This window comes from Palaemon carinicauda, chromosome 1, assembly GCF_036898095.1.
Source record: "Palaemon carinicauda isolate YSFRI2023 chromosome 1, ASM3689809v2, whole genome shotgun sequence".
Classification (NCBI taxonomy): Eukaryota; Metazoa; Arthropoda; class Malacostraca; order Decapoda; family Palaemonidae; genus Palaemon; species Palaemon carinicauda.
This window is the reverse complement of record NC_090725.1, coordinates 250,313,940-250,338,085: the sequence shown is the minus strand read 5'-3', so window position 1 is coordinate 250,338,085 and position 24,146 is coordinate 250,313,940. Positions and strand designations below refer to the sequence as shown.

Sequence of the window (24,146 nt, the reverse complement as noted above, 5' to 3'; positions counted from 1 at the left end):
AAATATTTAGATGCATTATTTAATGAATTTGAGACTATCATCTATCTAGGAAAAACAATTTTTGATGCTTCACTTACAATGATAGTGACTAAAAACAATTGCTTGATCATTTTTTTTCTTGTTGCACTTGCCAACCATCAATGTAAATGTAAAATGAAACTCTTGGTGATGCAAATAATAATATGGGTAAACGTTTGCATAGGGAATGAGTGAGCCTGATGATTTTGTTGCCTATCACAGAAAATCATAGAAAACTACCATGGGTGGATAAATAAAAAAGTATAGTGTACCAAAATTTTTCCAAAAATTAAATTTTTTTTTACAATTTTTCATTTGAGTCCAAAAGCATACTTATGTCAGAGAGAGATATAACACTAAATATATACAGTATGACATGTCTTTCAGGTTGTCTTGAGAGTTTGTTAAAAACAGAAAGAAATAAGTAGAGTAAGTTTGTAGAAAATGAATAAATTATCTCGATGACAATATTTGACAGAAAAATAAAGAATTTTATTTCCTTCACCATATGAGACCAGGGGCTGTATGCAAGGATGCGGAAAATATTGTCCAAAATAAAGGGTATCTAAGACACTTTTTTATGCTATAATACATTAGAACCTAATAAGATATGCATTAAGCTACTACTTTCCCCTTTAAACAGGAAATTTACATTTTCACCAAGTCCCTTCTCTTGTACATCTTGTTTCATAGTCAATTTTTTCCTATCTTTATACAGAGCCTTAGTGGGACAATTTGGTGACAGTATTGGATCAGAGAAGAGCTTTCAAAGATATGTAACTGAAGGACGCTCTCATACAGAATCTGATTCAAACAAAACTCAGGCAAGGGATATTCTTGGTCAGTCAGGTATGTCTTTTCTTTAATATTTTTAACTGTCTCAATCAGTATTTCATTCAGATGTTTGTTTTTGTGATAACCATTTCATAAAAGTCACAAAGTGAGCTTGTTTAGGTTTTGAAAATGCTTTCATATCACTTGGGCTTTATTCTATAGTCTACAGTATGTCCATGTACTGTATGTAAGAAATGTATTAAAGCCATGTTTTTACTATATAGAAATATATTTTTCAATATACAAAGCCATTAATCATAAATTGCTTTAAACCTCATGGAACAACATCCAGTCATATCTTAAAAAGTCAAGATGAATCCCCCCCAACTTGACCTGGTTTCTGGTTAATGCTCCATTCACGGATTTCAGAAGTACATGAATGGGAAAAGTGTTTCGTAATGATTAATGGGATTGTAAATTGTAAAATGTTTTGTATCAAAATCTTCTCATGTTCAATTTAACCCGATGATCAGAAGTTACCTGTGTAGCCTCTGAGGTTGGCCGTTCGGAAGCAATGTTACTCTGGAAGGACAAGTCCTAATACCATAAGTATACATAATTTGGAGCATTTTATGTCTTCTGGGGATGTTTTAACTGGTTTACATTCCTAGAGCAGCAGATTGTAAAGCAAGAGATGGTATCTATGAAATGTTGGGAAAATCAGTATAGTACCCTTTGCAGAGGAGGTTATACCCTTGAAATCTTGGAGATGCCATAAAAATGAAGTATAGATTTAGGAGAGGTGCTGCTTTGGGTGTGTGTCACCTTGCCCCTTGCGCAACTTGGCCCACAATAACCACTGGGCTCTAGGAGATGACCAGGTATTTGTTTTAGGTCCCTTAGGGAAAACTTGGAAAAGCTGAGCTGTTGCCTCCACACACTTGCTCGGAAATGTTTAATGGCCCCTAATAATGATATTGCCTGGGTTTTATTCCTGTAGTGACCCTCAATACTGCTAGATTCTGGCTGAAGGACCTGCTTATGTCTTGATAATCACTTCCCTGTGGCAGATAGGTTTACCTCTGGCTTTCTGAAGGTTCTAGAGGTAAAGAATAATTAAACTTCAGTTTGTAGGTACTTGTCTAGGTGGGACACAGTAATAAGTTCACTGTTTCTGCTGCTGGTAGGGCCAAGGTAGCAAATGGGAGAGTTGTGTTGTCCCAGGAACTGATTATCTGAGTTTTAGCGACAATATCCTATGTAATGAATATTGTAGACCCACTGAAGTTCAGCCCTCAATATGAGTAAAGGCATCTGATAGGGAGCAATACTCTTTTACTTTCTTAGAGGGTGGTTATGCCAGCAAGAACACTGACTTGCTTATGAGGTCATTGATAAATACTTCACTGAGAGGCTCCTTCTATTGTCTAGACTGAGAAAGGTTCCAGCTGGGAGGCTTGCTTACTTACTATAGACAGGTCTAGCCAAAGTGCCCCATCAGGTCTGAAAATTCTCTGTTATTGCTAATGTCTAGGCCCTTGTCTATCAGGATTTGGACAGTAGGAGATTTGTATTGTTTGATTACTATGATGGAAGAAAGCTTTAGCCTCTGGATTGATTGATTGGTTATTTTAATAGTGCTCTAGAGGAGGGAGAAGTCTGCTATTTGAGATTGGAGACCTCAGTTGTAGGAGTACCCCATTGATCTCACCAAGAGACAAACTTCAACCACTATCCTTTCTACATGTTAGTTATGGATATTCTACACTATGTACCAATAGGATGAGCAAGTTCTTCAAAAAGTGATCTTTTTCCTTCTGAGGGCAAGCTCAATGATCTCCGTGTTTGAAAATTTAGCACCTCTAACCTTTCATTAAACTTATAAGACATGTTACTGCTTCAGGTGTTTCCCTTATATGGGCATGGACCTCAGGATACCCTTAACTAAGAACGACTCTTGCGGATATGGGATTGGGTAATGTGCATCAAGTGCTTTATAAAGGTAGCTTCAGTTTGTTCCTAAGCATATACAACCCTTTCATGTTAAAGTAGGAGCTTGTGGGGCCATTGAAATTGTCTGCAAGGTAGTAGCTACAGGGGGATGACTGTTAGCAGGGTCCTTGTCAAAAACTCCACCTTTGTCTGGCTGCAACGAGTATGGTTTTTACTGTTGCTTGCTATCCTAAGCTGTTTAATCTTTATTTTATACATTTTGCTTTAATTTTTTTATACTGGCTTTATACTTATAATGAAATGAAGCATGAATGCAAGTGTGTGTTAGACATTGTATCTGTTTATGGCTAAAGCAGTGATAGATCCACTGACTGTATCTTATGGACATGATTTTTGCCATTACTGTGTCTTCATTTACCAAGTGTAGATCATGGCCTTGTAGACTGTTTAGCACTTTATGCTCCTTATCAAGTTTGCTGTTTACTGAAGCTTCTGGGTTTACACTTCTGGCTTGGTCCTAGGAAGTTAGCAGAAGAATCTGAATCAAATAAAGATTTTGAGGCTTTGAAAGAGGATCCATAATCTGTAAGGCACAGTTAATATTAAGAATCCTTACTGAATTCATTACTATAACCACTAGACCCAACTTGGAAATCTGACCAATTTTAGAAAGGCAACAAAAAGTACATTAACCTATATCTCTATAGCATAATTTAGGAAAAAGAGAGAAGGAACGGTCTCCAATAATATGGTAATGATAAAGTGAAAATTGTTTTGATACAGTAAGGTGAAAGACTATGAAAGGCAATCAGTCTATGATATATATAAAATCAGCTTGAAAAGCGCCATATTCCGTGCTAGATTTATGTAAAAAGTGTCAAATAGCACAGCCGAGCCAATCAGGAAAAACCACTCTAGACTCTCCTTAAACGCCAGATCTATTGCAGAACGTGGTAAAAGGATAATTCTGGTACAGGTACTTACAATTTTTGTCTGAACAAGATCTAGAATATGGGGTTGCCAATTGGTAGATTACTTCATGTTGTTGCCATATACAGTACACCAAAAAGGTTATATTATCTGCCGTGACATAATGGCAAAGACTGCACTGTATACATGTCTATTGATACTAACCATCACCTAAGTGTAAAGAAAGAAAAATTTAATAAATCAAATTTAAACTTCTATGCATAGATTTTTATTTCTAATTTATTTTTTATCTAAGATTTATTACTATATATTGTATTATTTCCTTTTGAATTTAGTCAGGCATCTCTATAAAATTCAAGCTTGACTCGTAGGGCTGGATAATCTCCACTCCTTATAATGATAATGATATTGCAGGTCTTTTCCTGTAATGTGATTTTTGGATATTTTTTGGAACTGATAATTTTTATACTAAGTTAAATTTTCCACATCCCCTACATGCAGAAGGAAGGGCTGTGATACATCAGAGAAGGTTTACTTTCTCACTGAGAGCTTTAAAGTTGTATGTTAACAAGAAGGGAATGTTAGAGTAGAATTTTTTAATTGGTTTATGAATTTATGCTTATTGATTTAAACATTTTTTTTTTTAAATCTACAATTTAGACAATGCTGTCATGATATAGAAATTAAAAGTAAGGAAAATATAAAATTAAGCCAGCATCTTTATGCATACTAATTTATTTTGTCAATATATCATAATTACATCATATGTGATGCAGGGTAGTCAACATGGAAATAGAATTTTTTTCCTTTTTAACTAAATTTCTTCTGAGTTTAACTGAATCTAACATATGTTCTGAGGCAACATTCTCATCATGTGATTAATCTTGGTGACATAGATTACAAAATAATAACATTGTTTCTTCTGTATTTAACTGGTTAGATGCAACATACTCTCAATGATGGATCATCCTCATTGCTAGAATTGTGTTTATTTTGGAATTGAAAAGAAAAACAAGTTTTTCAATATTAAACTTACCCGATGATCATATAGCTGTCAGCTCTGCTGCCCGACAGAAAAACCTACGGGCGGAATACGCCAGCGATCGCTATACAGGTGGGGGTGTACATCAACAGCGCCATCTGTCAAGTAGGTACTCAAGTACTCGATGTCAACATAGAACCAATTTTCTCTCTGTCGTGCCACTGGCAAGACCTACTAAATACGCTGTTACTAACTGGATTTGTTTTCACAACGATTTGGTGAAGTACACTATTCCAGTTTTGAGCTTTCGCTATGCAGGGGTTTTATCTTCATTTCAAAACTTGAACTCGTTTTGGATAGATTTAATTATGGTGACGAAGAGAGTATGGACTCTCTTTCACTTTTAAATGGCCGACCCTTCCCTTAGACGGAAGTGTGTTTAGGTTTTTGGTAATTTTGCTTAACACGTTATAGATCTATATATTTTATATCTCTCCGCCTTTATAGGCCTCTTCGATTAACTTTCCATTTATTATAAACATATAACAATAAATTTTTGTTTGTTTATATGCGACCTTTCCTGATAGTAGGCGGTCCTAACTTGGAACCGAAGTTAATTAACATTGAGCCCGTTATATCTTATTTAACCTTTAAAGAATTTAATACTTTTTAAATTTTAATGTTTTATGAAAGAATTTCTTTGATAGTCTCGTTCTGTTTTCAAAGATGAACTAACGTTTAGTTTTTAGTCTACGCAGTTGTTGACGTTCAGGACGTTCAACATGCGCTCTATCGTTACGATAGAGAGAGAGTGTATCACGGTTTCACTTTGCAGTAAGAGTAAACCGATTCTGGCGTTTCGTTCATTCTTTCTTAGCTTAAATGGTTTAAATTCTAAATTAAAGGAACTTTTTATTTGGAAAACCTTTCAGTTTTTTCCTTTAGCAAATAACATGTTTTAACGATATATAATTGGGCTCTTCTCTCAGGTGCGAAATCAAGAGAGAAAGAGAGAGAGAGATAGAGACGGAGGGAGAGAGAGGAGAATAAACGTTTCGTTCAAGCTGGTAACGTTGTTCTCGTTTTTTACTCTCCTCCCTAGTCGCTGTAGGGGAAGAAGGTAAAACGTTTCTAGGGTTTTATTCTTGTTCCCAGGCTATGTGCGGTGAGAGATTGTAAACGTAGTTTATTTGATCTAGTGTTTAGTCTCTTTCCCAGCCACTGAATTCTTTATCTTTATATATGTTTTCTGTTGCATTGTACGACTGTTTTCGCAATTACTACCTTTTGAAGGATAGGATTGCGTGTTTCAGGTAGAAATCAGTTAAAGTTTCGATTTCAGTGAAATAAGTGCAAAACAGAAAATCAAAGTGATAAAGTGATATGCGCAAAGTGTTACAGTGTTGCGTCCGAGGGTTCATCTGTTCGTGCCAGTCGTTCACCTAGTCCGGACCTCTTACAAGCTCCCAAGCCCAGGGGAGAAGTAATGTCGAACGACTTATGGGTTCCACAGGCCTTGATCAACGAACAGACGTTTTTCCCTCCGTGGTTTCGGGCGTATCTACCCAAGATCGCCCCACCCACACAAAGACGAGAGAGCCCATTTATTCCTCGTCTGCGGAAGAGGTTTCTCGTAAGAAACCATGGACCACATCTCGCAGCTTTTTAAGTGCAAGTCGGTCCCTTCCGCGCTAGTCCAACGGCCCAGGTGTAGCCACTGGGTCAGTTCGGACTCGCTGCAGTCATCCGACGACTGCACACCTCCCAAGAGAGGCAAGGTGGTACCGCAACAGGCAGTAACTCCGTCTGTTGCCGCACCAGCTGTTTTAGACCCTCAGTCACAACGGACAGTAGCTCCGTCTGTTGCAGCTTTTGTAGACCCTAAGTGGTCTTTACTGCAGTCTATGCAGACTCAGTTAGCTGCGGTTATGCAGGAGTTTCGTGCGGAGAAGGTTGACACTGCTCCCGTTAGCCTACAACCTGCCACGGTTGTGCGCCCAGCTCACGCTGAGGCTGCCTGCTCCCACACTCCGGCTGCGGAGAGCTCCACCACCGATGCGCAGTCGACCCTGCCAGACGCATGTTGACGTTAGCCGACGTGCGGCACCCTCCGTTGACATGCGTGAGCTACCGCATCAGCAGTGGGAAGGTGGAGTCAAGCTGCCGTGTTTTGACGCGATGCGTTAGTTTCCGCAACCCACGGCAGTCCCCACCACGCACCACCACTCCGCTTTGGTTGTTGCCTGCTCCCACACTCCGACTGCGGAGAAGGTTGACGATGCACCCGTTTGCCTACAACCTGCCACGGTTGTGCGCCCAGCAGACGCTGCGGCTGCCTGCTCTCACACTCTTGTTGTGAGAGCTCCTCCACCCATGCGCAGTCGACCCTGCCAGACGCATGCTGACTCCCACAGACACACGGAGCACTCCGTTGCCGTGCGTGAGCTACCACAAGCTGCCGTGTTTTGACACGGTGTGTCAGCCTCCGCAACCCACTGTGGTTACCGCCACTCGCCCGCAGCAGACTAGTCAGTCAGGAGTTGAGGCTTCCCCACACAGCTTTGGTTGTTGCCAGCTCACAGACTGTCAAGCAGTTACATGACGTTGCCTTCTGGTCTGCTACTAATGCACCAGTGCTGTATGTCCTCACGCACCTGTTGTGGTTGACAGTTCAGTTTTTTGACAGTTCACAGACTGTCAGGCAGTTACATAACGTTGCCTTCTGGTCTGCTGCTAATGCACCAGTGCTGTATGTCCTCACGCACCTGTTGTGGTTGACAGTTCAGTTGTTGACAGTTCATAGACTGTCAAGCAGTTACATAACGTTGCCTTCTGGTCTGCTGCTTATGCACCAGTGAGACCCTCACTGAGATAACCTAGCTTTTCTCGGACATGGTTCCTGTAGATGAGAAAGTGCTGTTCTCCCTCCTACTGATATTCCTTTGAGGACTCTGTCATTTGGAGAGGAGCCTTAAGCTGCTTAGCCTCCTATGGACTTTAATTAAAGCATAACAAGGCTTCCAGAGATGGTAAATGGTTCCGCTTCAGTCGCTAACCCCGTCTGTTGCCACACCTGCTCCCGTAGACCCTTATGGGCTTTGCTGCAAGACATGCAGTCCAAGCTTGTGTCCTTGATAGAGGATTTTTTACGGAGAAGAACCTTCTGGCCAACAACCTTCCTACCGGTTGGTTGTGCGCCCTGTTGACGCTGAGGTATCCTACTCGCGTCCGCCAGTTGAGGTGGTTCCTCCACCGATGCGACCCAGTGTGGGTTGCCAGTCGCACGTTGACGTTAAGCGACTCTCGGAGGTGGTTGTGGACGTTCAGTGTGTCACTAGGAAGACGTTCAACAACCAGCAGAGGTGACTTGTTGTGACGCAGTGCGGCAACCTCAGCACCCGGTAGGGGGTTGACTGCACAACCCAGACAGTCTAGACAGTTTCGGGTTGACGCTGTACTTCCTCGCGTCCCCATGGTTGACAGTTCACAGACTGTGCAGCAGTACCATGATATTGTGTCCGGCTCCGTCACGCATCCACCAGTGCGACCGGATTCAGCGAGTCAGACGTTGCCCACTCCGTTGCCGTTTCCTCATCAGTTTCGGATGAGGAACCCTCTGATGAGGACGTTGCTGAACAAGACGATCAACCCCCAGCCCTGCTATCCATCCAGAAGATGCTGAAGAAGGAACGCTGCCCTGTCAGGCTGTGGATGAGTCTGGTTAGGACACTGTCATCCGTGGTTCAATTTGTGTCACTTGGAAGACTACACCTCCGTCCTCTTCTGTATCATCTAGCTTTTCACTGGAAAAGGACAAGACGCTAGAAGCGGTCTCGATCCCGGTTTCCGGAAAGATAAAGTCTGGTCTGACTTGGTGAAAGGACTTTGTCAACCTTTGAAAGGGTCTTCCCCTGACTGTTCAGACTCCCAACCACGTTCTCTTCTCGGACGCATCGGACGTAGGCTGGGGTGCGACATTAGGCGGTAGGGAATGCTCGGGATTATGGAACTCGAGTCAAAGGACAATGCATTTCAACTGCAAGAAGCTACTGGCAGTACGTCTGACCTGGAAAAGCTTCAGGTCTCTCCTTCAAGGCAAAGTGGTGGAGGTGAACACGGACAACACCCTGCTTTGACGTACATCTCCAAGCAAGGAGGGACCTACTCTCTGACATGGTACGAGTTCGCAAGAGACCTCCTCACCTGGTCAACAGGTCTAGACTTTTCACTAGTAATGAGGTTCATCCAAGGCAACTTGAATGTCATAGCAGATTGTCTCAGTAGGAAGGGACAAATAATTCCAACAGATTGGACCCTCCACAAGGATGTATGCAAGAGACTTTGGGCCACCTGGGGCCAGCCAACCATAGATCTCTTCGCAACCTCGATGACCAAGAGGCTCCCAATAGTTTGCTCACCTATCCCGGACCCAGCAGTAGTTCATATAGATGCCTTTCTACTAGATTGGTCACATCTAGATCTATATGCATTCCCTCCGTTCAAGATTGTCAACAAGGTACTGCAGAAGTTCGCCTCTCACGAAGGGACAAAGTTGACGCTAGTTGCTTCCCTCTGGCCCGCGAGAGAATAACTCACCGAGGTACTTCGATGGCTAGTAGACGTTCCCAGAACACTTCCCCTAAGGGTGGACCTGCTACGTCAGCCACGCGTAAAGAAGGTACTCCAAGGCCTCCACGCTCTTCGTCTGACTGCCTTCAGACTATCGAAAGACTCTCGAGAGCTAGAGGTTTTTCGAAGGAGGCAACCAGAGCGTTTGCTAGAGCAAGGAGAACATCCACCCTTAGAATCTACCAATCGAAGTGGGAAATCTTCCAAAACTGGTGCAAGTCAGTATCCGTATCCTCGACCAGTACCTCTGTAACTCAATAGCTGACTTTCTCTTATATCTGAGGAAAGAACGATCTCTTTCAGCTCCCACTATCAAGGGTTACAGAAGCATGTTGGCATCAGTCTTCCGTCACAGAGGCTTAGATCTTTCCAACAATAAAGATCTACAAGACCTCCTTAAGTCTTTTGAGACCACGAAGGAGCGTCGTTTGGTTACACCTGGTTGGAATTTAGACGTGGTTCTAAGATTCCTTATGTCAGACAGGTTCGAACCGCTTCAATCAGCCTCCCTGAAAGATCTCACTTTTAAGACTCTTTTCCTGATATGCTTAACCACAGCTAAAAGAGTCAGTGAGATTCATGCCTTCAGCAAGAACATCGGATTCTCATCCGAAACGGCTACATGTTCTACAACTTGGTTTTCTAGCCAAACACGAGTTGCCTTCTCGGCCTTGACCAATATCGTTCGATATTCCAAACTTATCGTATGGTTGGAAATGAACTAGAAAGAGTATTATGTCCTGTAAGAGCTCTTAAGTTCTATTTTAAAAACCTTTACGAGGCCCGTCTGAAGCTTTATGGTGTTCAGTTAAGAATCCATCTTTGCCTATGTCAGAGAATTCTTTATCCTATTTTATCAGACTGTTAATACGAGAAGCTCATTCCCATCTGAATGAGGAAGACCAAGCTTGGCTGAAGGTAAGGACACACGAAGTTAGAGCTGTCGCAACTTCCGTGGCCTTTAAACAAAATAGATCTCTGCAAAGTATATTCGACGCAACCTATTGGAAAAGCAAATCAGTGTTCGCGTCTTTTATCTTAAGAATGTCCAGTCTCTTTACGAGAACTGCTACACTCTGGGACCATTCGTAGCAACGAGTGCAGTAGTGGTGAGGGCTCTACCACTACAATTCCCTAATTCCATAACCTTTTTAATCTTTCTCTTGAAATGTTTTATTAATATTTTTAGGTTGTCCGGAAGGCTAAGAAGCCTTTCGCATCCTACTTGATTTGGCGGGTGGTCAAAGTCATTTCTTGAGAAGCGCCTAGATTAGAGGTTTTGATGAGGACCTTTAGTATGGGTTGCAACCCTTCATACTTCAGCTCCTAGGAGTCGCTCAGCATCCTATGAGGATCGCGAGGCTCAGTAAGGAAGACGTACTTAAAAAGGCAGAGTAATTGTTCAAGTCGACTTCCTTACCAGATACTTATTTATTTTATGCTTGTTATTTCGAATAACTGCTAAAATGAAATACGGAATACTTAGCTCATAATAATGTCAACATGTAATGCTGGTCTCTACCCACCCCCCTGGGTGTGAATCAGCTATATGATCATCGGGTAAGTTTAATATTGAAAAATGTTATTTTCATTAGTAAAATAAATTTTTGAATATACTTACCCGATGATCATAAATTAAAGGACCCACCCTTCCTCCCCAATAGAGACCCAGTGGACAGAGGAGAAAATTGGTTCTATGTTGACATCGAGTACTTGAGTACCTACTTGACAGATGGCGCTGTTGATGTACACCCCCACCTGTATAGCGATCGCTGGCGTATTCCGCCCGTAGGTTTTTCTGTCGGGCAGCAGAGCTGACAGCTATATGATCATCGGGTAAGTATATTCAAAAATTTATTTTACTAATGAAAATAACATTTTGCTCTCTTCTCTGTACCATGGCAATTCCTCAATTTTGAATGTACTATTTCAAAAGAGGAGAATACATGTTCTACTCCAAATGATGATGCTAGAGCAGTCATAAGTTGATGCACTGGTGAGAGAGTGTCAGTGGCCCCCTCAAAACCTGCATGAGCCTGCCCCCATTTAGTAGCTGACATGGTCTTGGGCACAGTTTTGATACCTATCTCCGTGGGATTTTAATCTTGCCACAGCCCTTGCTGCTCCATATGGCAGCCTCTGAATTTGGCTCTGGAACCTTTACTAGTGAAGGTAATATGTCAAAATTTTGCAAAACTGGATAATATTTTTGACTACTAAGATTGACTTGAACGGTCAATATCCTTGACTTTTGATTTCTCAATAGTAACTGAAACACTGAATTAGTCACTACTTACGGGGACTGTGTGGAAAACAGGCCTGAACAAATTTCAGCTGGATGAAGCAATCTCGGTAACTGTAGGCTTATGCAGTAGAGTTGACAAATATATACCATTTCCAGTCATGAAGTTAATGAAATAAATGATGATAAGTCTTATATAAATCCTATAATTAGCAATCATTTCCTTTATTACTGTTGTCATTATTATCCTTATACTATAGAAAGTGATATTATTACAAGTTATCTTAATTTAAATCGAATAAATCAGATTTAAATAAAAGAAAAATCAACAGTGGTTGTTGCTAGCTAAGGGTTTAGTGACTGCAAATTAGATTCAAGTCAGAGGAAGGACATAAAGGCTCAGTCTTCCTGACTGGTAGCAAAGTTACATCTTATTATTCAAGAAAAAAAATTTTTGTGGGGTGGGAAGATTTTGTCAAGGACTCAGTGGTGTACCTAGTAATTTTTTGCAAGGTTTTATGTAAATGAAACCAGGTTTTATTATAAATTACTGGTCATTACATACTGTGATAGCTGTGAAAGATATGTTGTAAATACAAATTTACTGATAATGTATTCGATTCAACTTAGTTCAAGTTATATTTAATTTTTCTCAATCAGGAAGTTCAAGGGTTTGAGTGTTATATAATAATTTAATTTTAAAATGTGTACAGTGGGAATTGGTTTGGAATCCAATCTGGAAACTAGACTGATTGTGAGTTAACTTGAGGTTAAGATTGGTTCCCTTTAAAATGATACTCGGGAAATTGATAAATCTATTCGTCTAGATTGTCACTTTCCCATTTCTTTCCTTCTCAAACTCACCTTCATCAGAGTGTAGGAGTCGGCAGTATCGGGGAGGTTTCATAGAAATAAACAGCATTTTAATGATGTAATATATTATATCTACACTCACTTGATGTTCATGTACATGCCCCCTCTCCTTCCCACTGATCAGTGATATCAAGAGACTAATAATCTTGTTTCAACTATGATAACTGAAAGGCAAGGGAACTATAGAGCATCATCGACTAGAGGGTTACTATCAACTGCCAGATAGGCTCAATGGTTCCTAGAGGGGAAGGTATTTTTGCATGCAAAGAGAGAAACCAGGAAATGAACATCAGGTAAATATAGAAATAATAGATTTTGTCTTTAAAATTCTGTTACTGCATAGACTGAATCATTACTTTATACTTCTGTGATAGTATATTCCATTCATTTTTTATGTCTGATATTGGAAATATTCTCCATTTATGATATGTATGCATTTATTCCAGGAACAGCCTCCAGTAGTATAGCATCCAGTGATGTCAGTGATGATGGAACTCGTAGAAAAATTCACATCCCTCGCTGGCGCAGAAAGGGAATCTTATCAAGGAGCAATGCTCATGCTGACAGTCAGGATATTCCATTCATATCAACAAGATCTGAAGATGGAGCAGTTGGACCCGTGCAACAGTCTTCTCTTGTGTCCTCACCTAGGATCAGCATAAGCCATAGAAGTTCAGACATTGTGAGCTCAAGAACTTCAACACTTAAGCAAATTGAAAAGGAAGTGAAAATGTTAGCTCTAGCTGAAGAGAAATCACGTCATGTAATGCGGAAGAATGAGAAACAAAAAATTTCAGGGAGAAGGAGGGCACATCATTATGATGTGCAGCGAATGCATCGTGAAGAGCCGCGTGGGGAGGAAGATCCAGTAAGGTCATTAGTTGCCAGCAGAAAAGGAACCTTAGATAGTAACATTTCAAGCAAATGCAGTACTCCTGACAATGTACAGAGTTGTAAAGGATCTACAAAGAAGAAAGAAAGGGTTCACAAAGTTGCCAAAACTAAGCTAGCATCTGAAGAAGAGATTTCCAGTCAAAGTATTACTGATAGCCAAATATCCAGACGAGGCGATGGAAGGGAAACTGGCGATACAAAGCAACAACCTACCAGTAGTGCCGTTGTTACAGCATACAGCACCAGAAACAGCTACAAACAGAGCAGTATAATTAGTTTATCTTCTAATAAGGGTAATGCTTTGTCTAAAGCTAGTTCATCTCGGGCATCACAGTTGGATTTTGGACAAATGTTTCCGAGTACTGATTGCCTTAGAACAAATTCATTTCTTGATTCACATAGCGTTGCAATACAGACAGGAAATTCATTATTATGCCTAGATGATAAAGACACCAAATGTCAAGATAACTCCCCTTGCTATAACTCTTCTTCTAACTGGAAGAAAAAGGAACAACGAGATTCTTGTATCACAATTGGTTTAGAAAAATCAAAAAAAGTCAATCCAATTGTTCAAGAACCCCACCTAATGGGTAGTGGTGATTCACATGACCTAAGCGGTTCGGAGTCAGTGGCAATATCAGGCCTTATTGATAGAAATATTCCTACTGGAAGTAGTTTTGATGATCAAGAAAAAGAGGAAACGCAGCTGTATGAAGAGAGAAGGGCAAAAGAAAATAGTTCTAAATATGGTGACAAGACTGAAACAAAATTTTCCAAGAATTCAGAAGCCAAAGATATTCAGCAGGATAGTAGAAATATATCACCTTTTCAGCCTACTTATTTAAAACATGTAGCAGAAGTAACCTGTAGATCAGTGAGAGATTTATCCCAAATAACAACTACAAGAAGTATTGAACAAAATGTAATGGAGCAAAATGCTCTGTATTCTGTTCATAGCTCAGGAAGAGTTTCTAAGATTTCCAAAGATGAGACTTCTGCAAGACAAGGAATAATGAGAGATTCTGATGCTAATGCTGATTACAACTTAGAAGAATGTAGAGAATCAGAATATGTGCCACAAAATGATATGTCTAATCATGATTTGAGTGTAGGTGAAAATGTTTCAGCCAGTATTAAAACATCAGAATCAAAGATTAAGAAGCTAGAAAAAGTTATACCTGAAATCAGTAATTCCAGTTCTGCTATAATTGATGTTGAAAGTGATAAGTCCTTAACATTGGCACAAAAACATAAACAAAAAGATGATCAGTCCTCCAATCTTCAGGAAATTTGCAGCAGTATGCAAATTCCAGAAAGAGATATTGACCATGGAACCAGAAGCAGTAGAGGAAGTCAAGATCAGCTCACAGGTGCTGTACATTTGTACCAAGAAATTCAACAAACTACTGTACATCAAATTCCTCAAAATTATGTTTATTTAAATAGCACTAAAGTGAATCATTCATCTGATTCATCAACTTGTGGTAATAAAGGTGATCTAGTTCAAAATACCAAGAATTGTGTGGTGGTAACATATAGCAGTCAGTTTATTTCTGATGAAAACAGTGTTGAAATTATCCATGATGCAGACTTTCATAATGGAAATAATGATGTTGACAGAGGCATGAAACTGAACATGAAGAGAAAACAAAGAGACCTAATTAATGCTCGGGCACATAGTGAGAAAACACCTATTTCTTTTGAAGTTAATATTAATAACAAGGAAAATATCAACAGGGATATACCTAGAAGTAAAGTTGTGTCTACATACCAAGGAAGATCAAGAATACTTGCAGACAAAAAAAAAAGTATATCCCTACAGGTAAGTGCTTGTTCTCATGTCATTTCAAGATATTTTTATTAAAACATGATCAAATTCAATTTTCCAAACAAACCCATAATGTATACATCCATTTCAATCCTCATAAAATGCTTCCCAGGGAAAATTTCTCACAAGGTAGACAGTGTATAATAGGTGTTAGGTGTCAGTCCAGCTCACTTTAGTTACAAATCTTCGATAACTTACAGTTGGACATTCAGGATACTGTAATTATAACTACAGTATAGTAATTTCCAGCCCTACATCGTTATGTCAATTTTTGATGTAGTTCGAATTTTTGCTCTGTTAAGTGAATTTTATGTTCCTTTACATAAATTGCACACAAAAAAGTACTTATTACCTGCTATTATTTTATAGAAACGAGATACCTACATTAATAAGCTCTTATGTGAAGTACAGTATTTACTGTACAGCACTTAAAAATTATTGTACGATGTAGAAACCGACGTAAAGTCAGGTCAAATTTATTTTATCATTTTTTATTTATGAAAAAGTTGCTTAAAAATATAGAATTGTTTAGTTTGGTTCATGGCCTTCCTATTTCCCTGTATGATGGTATGGTATATATAGGTGATACTTCTCTTGATCTTCAAACCTCCATAACTGATAGTATTAATTGTCAAAGGATTTGGTTGGGAATGTTAAAGCAGGATGTAGAAGGTGGAGTGTTTTAGAAACTAGTTCATATTTCTATGTTGTTTTTGTTATGACTTTTCAGGCTACCATTCAAAGGAAGGTAACAAATAGAATTTATTCACCAACAGGCAGGAAGGATAGTGTGTTAAAGGAATTATTATGGAATTCATTTTCTTTTTTATCAGTTCTCTATTATTGTGAGTCTTCTATTATTATTATTATTATTATTATTATTATTATTATTATTATTATTATTATTATTATTATTATTATTATTACTAGTTAAGCTGCAACCCTAGTTGGAAAAGCAGAATGCTATAAGCCCAAGCACTCCAAGGTAACGAGCCCAGTGAGAAAAGGAAATAAGGAAACAGATAGAATAGTGTGTGAGTATACCTTCATGCAAGAGAACTCTAACCCAAGACAGTGGAAGACCATGGTACACAGGCTATAGCACTAAACAAGATTAAAGAACAATGGTAATGATTTTATTTTGGAGTGTCCTACTCCTAGAAGCACTGCTTACCATAAATAGAGTCACTTCTACTTTTACCAAGTACAAAGGAGCCACTGAACAATTGTGCAGTAGTTAACCCTTAGTTGTCAGTTGTATGAGGAAAGAGAAGAATGTGTAAAGAATAAGCAAGACTATTTGTTGTATGTGTAAGCAAAGGAAAAATGAGTCATAACCAGAGAGGGATCTGGCCAATCAACATACCCAATAACTGTGTAGGAGTATTATCTCAACAGGTATCTGGCAGTGTCCCTCTTAATGAAAGATTTCCTGGATGTAGTAGCATGATTTCAAGCATGGGACATTTCATACCCAAACTAGCAGTACCTCCCCTATCTGGAACAGGGAGAATGACCTTGAACTCCTTTTGTTTTGGATGTAGTCTAGTGATGAAGTATGTCTGAAGTGGCAAGGGATTACTACTGCTGTTAGATTCATTCAAGCGGAAGCCCGAAGTTTTGTTTTAAGTAATTCGTAAATTGTGGCAATGTTCTAATGGCCTGAAACTCTGCATCATTGAACACGTACTGTCTATCCTTACCTTGTATTCTTTGTTTGGCCACAATGATTTTCATTGTATCGTTCAACAAACTTCTAACTTTGCCATTTCAAACTTCTTAATGCGTCAATTGAGCAAAGACTTGCTCAAACTGTGGTTGTGTGTCTTCAAATATGGAAATATCTGCTGTGAAAGGTGGTAATCCTCCATCTGCCAGTTGGGTTGATATACCTCAGCCTTGTTATTTCCTGTACTGCTGTGAGGCCCTCATCCCCACCTTGAACTACTTCATGTCCTCATCCTTCCTTATCAAAATAGTGATGAATCCTCTTCAACCTGAATCACTAATCTCACTCTTCTGATTCTAAAAACATGGTTTAACACATTTTAATGACTGGGTAACTATTAGAAAATACCTGTCCCACCTCTATGCCACCGAAATGTTTGGCACACACTCAGTTCTTAAATTATCTTTCACTGTTCTTTGATATCCAACTAGATCAATTAAAGGAAAATAATGCTTATCTAAATATTGAGTCGAGAAATGGAAAGTCACTTCCAGAGTTAGGTTATATAATTTATTTAAAGCTTTCACATACACATGGTAATTGAATAAAGTTACTTCAAATAAATCACAAACTCTTCTTTATAATATGAAACACTGAGTGCTGTGGAGTCAGATGGTGAGGTGGGAATGGGAGGAATGATTCATGTGGCAGTGTGAAAGTTTCGATAAAAAGCTCTTATTATTATTATTATTATTATTATTATTATTATTATTATTATTATTATTATTATTATTATTATTATTATTATTATTATTACAAGCTACACTACAACCCTAGTTGGAAAAGCAAGATGCTATAAGCCCAAGGGCTCCAGCAGGGAAAAAATAACCCAGTGAGGAAAGGAAATAAGGAAATAAATAAATGATATATGAAGTAATGAAAAATTATTATAGAATATTTTAATAACATTAGCAACATTAAAACAGATCATTCATATATCGGCTATAAAAAGACTTATGTTAGCCTGTTCAACGTAACATTTTCTGCGAGTTTGAACTTTTGAAGCTCTACTGATTCAACTGCCCAATTAGAAAGATCACTCCACAACTTGGTCACAGCTGGAATAAAACTTCTAGAGTACTGTGCAGTATTGAGCCTCATGATGGAGAAGGTCTGACTATTAGAATTAACTGCATACCTAGTATTACAAACAGGATGGAACTGTCCAGGAAGATCTGAATGTAAAGGATGGTCAGAATTATAACAAATCTTATGCAACATGCATAATGAACTAATTGAATGACGTGCAAGAGATTAATATCCAAATCAGCAATAAGAAATTTAATAGACCGTAAGTTCCTGTTTAACAAATTAAGATGATTATCAGCAGCTGAAGACCATACAGGAAAACAATACTCGAAACAAGGTAAAATTAAATAATTAAAACACTTCTTCAGAATAGATTGATCAGCAAAAGTCTTGAAAGACTTTCTCAATAAGCCAATTTTTTGTGCAATTGAAGAAGACACAGACTTAATGTGTTTCTCAAAAGTAAATTTGCTGTCGAGAATCACACCTAAAATTTTAAAAGAGTCGTACAAAGTTAAAGAAACATTATCAATGCTGAGATGCGGATGTTGAGGAGCCACAGTCCTTAACCTACTTACAATCATACTTTGAGTTTTGTTAGAATTCAACTTCATACCCCATAATTTGCACTATGCACTAATTTTAGCTAGATCTCTGTTAAGGGATTCAGCAACCCCAGATCTACATTCAGGAGATGGAATTTATGCAAAGAGAGTAGCATCATCTGCATATGCAACAAGACCAAACCACATGTCATGTGTACAGGTATATAGTATGAAAAGTATTGGGCCAAGAACACTACCCCGAGGAACACCAGATATCACATTCCTATACTAAAGGACAAGTCTTATAATTAGAGTAACATGCAAGGGAAAAGAGTATTGAGAGATGCCTGTAATCAACGGTATCACTTTAGGTGCAATACTGATACCAATTTCTTACAGCTTATGATCTTTTATCTGCGCCTTCAGCAGGTTAGGCACTCCCGAAGCTTATTAGTTGGTCACATGCCCTAGTTCAGTCCAGCTGATTCATAAGGCTTCTAATATTGCCTCCTCTTCTGCACTGACCTTAGAATACGGAGCAAAAACACAGATGTAACATCTATTTTGGGCTCGGCCATGTTGTCCTGATGGAAGGTTCCTTTAGGTAGCTTTCTAAAGGATATTTGCTACAGTGATACTCCCAGAGAATTAACCGAATTCTAACTCCTGGCACGAGTATCCTTAATATAACTTTAAGGATATCGCATAATATCAAGGGACGTATTTTTAGATACGACACATAGCAATCTTCACCCCGAATAGATTTAACTCTTTGAGGGGGAAGAGTGGCGAACGAAAGGGGAGCCGTTATTAAGGTACCCGGTGGACCTCCTCTCTATACTACTACGGCCCATCATTCCTTGTTCTGTAACATTTAAGCTAAGTGCGCTCCCAAGCTTTTCGTAGTGTTTGTTACGGATTTTTGGAATATAATTATGCAATCTCCAGCATCTTTATCCTCTGGAAAGTTGAGTATTTAATCTTTCCTCTGTATAATTTTAAGGCTCCCTTCTCACAGTTAAATTCATATAATTTAAGTGTGTTTGGTTGAGCATAGCCAACACTGGAGGCGGCCATTTTAAGACCGCTGTCGCACATTATAAATGCATTTTATTTAGTCAGTAGAGCGACATTCCCGGTATTTAGCTATAAATTTTAGCTAGGTAGGCAAATTATACTAGTGAAGATATTGCATATGATATTATTTTATTAATCTTCCAATATGTGACTTTACTTTTCGTATACGCCGGGGAACCCGGTGGTACCAACCTTGGCCGCGGTCCCCACGGGAGTTAGGCTAGCCTAACTCGTATATATATACGTTAGTTAAGTAATTCCCCACGTTTAACCTCACCCTATCGTTCCTTATTAATTCGGATGCGGACATACATCCCCTAGAATTTATGGATAAGGTTCGATATATATTCTCCTTTAGAGAAAAGAGGCTAAACCCTTCCTCCCTCCCTGAGCCGCCGCCATTACAGGCGGCAACCTCTATCTTTCGTTATTTTCCGTTGAGTAGTAAACTCCGGCTTGACTTAGATAGTTATACACCATCTGTCTTCTTTGCTGCCGAGTATCCCGGCTTTGAAATAAGATGGTAGCTCAGGGTGTACTGTCTTGCAGCCGACAATGTCGCCGACAGGGGAATCTTTGTTCCTCTGCCGCCCATATGTCATCGGCACAAGAAGCCATGCTTCCTTAGTTTATGGCCGAAAGTAGGCGGCAGGTGCCGCCGCCTTTCTCTCCTATGAACTGTAAGACCCTTTCCCCCTCCACCCTATGTCCTCTAGTGTCGCCCCAGCCGTCACAACATTCTTTCGCCGGTATTCAGACAGTCATCCCGGCTTGCCGGGTTGACTGCGTTGCCGGCCGAAACCTTACCAGCGGCGGTTAGGTTGCCGCCTCGGTCACTTCCTCCATATGTCCTTCCTTCACCGGAAGTGAATGCCCTGGGGGGAAAGACTGAGCCGACCCGGACGGCTGCTGATGGGAAACCCAGAATACTCTTGAGATTCTTCAGTCCTCTCTTGGCCTGCCATCAACAAACCTTGCAACCGGCAGTACACCCGGCAGCAAAATTTTGTGGATGGATGGAAGCTAGAATCAGATGGATTCCTCCCCTAACATTTGAACGCTCATTCTGGCAAGGAGAGAGTAGGCGGCAGGATAGTCCTCCTACATTTCCAGTTATTGTGCTAAACCATAATAATAGGAAACCCTCCTTTCCATTCTTTCTCTCTCTCTATCAGTTAGCCTAACCCCTGTAGTATACTTGTAAAACTACAGTATACAACAATACAGTAGTATGTACAAGTATTTCTAACATACTCTGTGTATCCTATCACAGTCTATTGTTGGGACCGCATAACATGTTGAGGTTGAGTAATCCCTCAACACCCAGATGAATCCTTTGATCTTCGGGACACATATAAAACACCAATCATTATTAGTATACTACAGGTGGAGAAGTTAATATTAATATTTACTAACTCCGGCTCTACGTACGGGAGTTGTTCCACCCTGTATTCTCCCTTATAGGGAATTTAAATACTAATATTGACGGAGGTCTCAGTGATTGCCTGGGAGCGGAATCACAGATATGTGTCTTTCCTATTTCCTTTCTAGCTTACTATCCTAAGCTATTAGATATAATAGTAAGTATTACTATTAAATGTATGCATTTATATCAATGATAAAAATAACTGTATACTCATTGAAACCTTTTCCTTTACAGGAGGAGCCAATGGTAACGTGTGCAGTTGTGTTCTGCGACTACAGGAGTAAGGACTTTTGTGGGCATACGATGTGCAGGTCTCATGCCCCCTGCTGTATTGTATCTGGATCCCTGAGGTACTGGGACCCGAAGAATTGCTCCAACTGCTCGACCTTGCTGACCAACGGCTTTGGAGAAGACATCCCTGCCTCCACAGAGGCTAGGGATACAGCAAGGGAAGCCCTTCGTAGGTGGGTAAGAGGGTTCTAAAAGAACTCTCCGGGACCTTACCTGCCCAACGAATCTCTTAGGTGCCTTCTGTTCCCTAAGGCTCAGTCCAGTGTGGTAGTGCCCCAGGAACAGGTCCAGCCTCCCTTCATTGAACTGAAGATAGACGCGGACATCAACAAGGCACTTGAAGGCATGGACATCCACCAAGAACGGAAGTTGGAGGTGTCTACCGACACCGAACAGAACCTACTACAAGAAGGCCCTGAAGAAAACGTGGTTCAACCACTAATGGAGCAAGAAGGATCCGTTTCGACGGTGACTGAGGACCCCCAGTTCACCGTGACGGCATGTCAACCTATGCCGTCAACCTCTTCAGCCCCAACTCCCCAACCAACAACACAGGTCGACAAGAGCGAGGCGCTTCTATCGTCAATCCAGCAGATGTTGGCAGTGTTCCGGAAGGAACAAGAGGAGATGAAGCAAGACATCAAGCAGACGAAGAGAGAGGTACTAGAAGGGAAGTGCCCTGGAACTTCCAGGGGCTCCACTAAACCCCTTAAAGTATCTGACCTCCCTCACTACTCCAAAACAAACCCCTGGAGGTATATGGAGCACATGCCCATGATGAAGGGGAAGCTATACATCTCCGAGAAGTTGGGGCCAAGCCACTAGAAGATCTTGAATTTTGGCCCAGCTTTTCAGCTTACCCAGATTGTTACGTGAGACTGCAAGACGAACCTGCATCCCGCGAGGAGACGGTACCGAAGAAAGTCATTGTCTTCGAACATGACAAGGCACAGACCATCCTTACCAAGACCCTGAAAGGAGCCGGATATACCAACTCCAAAGTCTCAGCATTGAGCAAGAGGCATCCAACCTTTGTTGCTCCTTCCTCCAGAGCTTTCCCCTTTTCGGAGAAAGCCGTCGACTGCGTCATTAAAGCAGTCGAAGAGGGCAAACCCTGCCCCATCCTAGAGGAATGTAAACCATTATCTCTAGCTATGCCTACCTGCGAGGAGAAGTGGAAAGAGGTACATCTAACCTTCTTCGTCTCGAAGTTGGATCTGGAGATAGCAGGGCAACAGTTCAATGAGAACCTTCCAAAGTTGCCAGATCATCTCTTCAGAAGGGAACAGGAGATGAAAGAAAGACTTGCCGCCTCCCTGTCTCATCAGGACTGCTTGGAAATGAGTGCAGGCCTAAATAACGCCCCAGACATGTATATGGTCTTAGCCAAGTCTCACATGGGTACCCTTGTGAAGAACTTGTATGCTTTTGTCAGGTCAAGGAGGACCTGTAGAGAGCATGTGTTCGCCGCAGAAACGGTGAAACACGAACCCAGAAAACTGATTTCATCATGTATCTGGGGCAAAGACCTTTTCCCACTGGAAGTGGTCCAAGAAGTCATTGCCAAAGCTGCCACGGAGAACAGGAACCTTCTCCAAAAGTGGGACTTGTCTTCAAAGAGGAAATCTTCCTCAGACGGAGGTCCCCAGCCTAAGAACAAAAAGGTAAGAAGACCACGTAGACCTGCACAACTTCCCGCCATGACCATGGCCACAGTGTCTCAAATGGTATCCCAGCCACAAACCACCTTCCAGATGGTCCCACAGCAGCTGGTAGCCCAGTCACCTGTCTTTAACCCAGGCTTTGAGAGGCACACGACCACCTTTCGCCCCTACAAAGGTAAAGTCCCAAAAAGAGGTTCCTCCGGAAACCCCCCAAGGGGCAGAGGAAGACGCGGTCACGGAAACAAGTCCTCAGGAACCCTTAAGCAATGAAAGGTTCCAGGTAGGGGGCAGACTCTTTCACTTTTGGTAGTGTTGGACCTTCGATCCCTGGGCCCACAGCCTAATCACGAATGGACTCCTGTGGAAATGGAACAAAATTCCACCAGCTTTTCCAGAATTCTTCCAACACTCCTCCCCCTTGTTGGAAGAATATACCTCAGAACTCTTGAACAAGAAGGTAATAAGGAAAGTGAAGTCCATCAAGTTCCAGGGAAGGCTGTTTTGTGTTCCCAAGAAAGACTCAGACAAACTCAGAGTCATTCTAGACTTGTCTCCACTCAACAAGTTCATCGAGAACAACAAGTTCTGGATGCTTACCTGGCAACACATGTAGACCCTGTTACTGAAAGGGGCGTACACAGTCTCAACAGTCTCAATAGACCTGACAGATGCTTACTGGCACCTACCAGTCAGTCGCCCCCTCTCCTTCTACCTAGGATTCAGGCTACAGAAGACAAAATTTTTCTTCAGAGACATGCCCTTTGGACTAAACATAGCCCCAAGGATATTCACAAAGCTAGCAGATATAATCGTCCAGCAACTACGCTCCGAGGGAGTTCAGATAGTAGCATATCTAGACGATTGGCTGGTGTAGGCAGCATTCAAGACTACTTGTCTGCAAGCGACCGGATAGGTGATCCAGTTCTTGGAGCACCTGGACTTTAAGATCAATCGCAAGAAGTCTCGCCTTTCTCTAGCTCAGAAGTTCCAATGGTTAGGAATCCAATTGAACTTACAGTCACACCACCTCTCCATTCCATTAAAGAAGAGGAGAGAGATAGCGGGATCTGTCAAGAGACTAATCCGATACAAGAAGATATCAAGACGCCAACAGGAAAGAGTATTGGGCTCTCTCCAGTTTGCAGCAGTGACAGACCCGGTGCTAAAAGCACGACTAAACGATGCGTCAGGAGTCTGGAGAAGATATGCATAAAACGCTCGAAGAGATCATCTAAGGTTGACCCCGACCCGATTGCGCAAGC

The 24,146-nt window shown here is 40.8% G+C and overlaps 1 protein-coding gene across 2 annotated transcripts in view; it reads left to right on the top strand.

The window, feature by feature from the left end:
* The window catches only part of LOC137655090 (serine-rich adhesin for platelets-like), a 258,167-nt gene that overhangs the window by 202,097 nt on the left and 31,924 nt on the right, over positions 1-24,146 (top strand). For both annotated transcript variants that reach the window (XM_068388991.1, XM_068388984.1), the window contains 2 exons: positions 737-867; positions 12,848-15,117. In XM_068388991.1, coding sequence (XP_068245092.1) covers positions 737-867; positions 12,848-15,117 — 2,401 coding nt within the window. The remainder of the gene's footprint in view (positions 1-736; positions 868-12,847; positions 15,118-24,146) is intronic.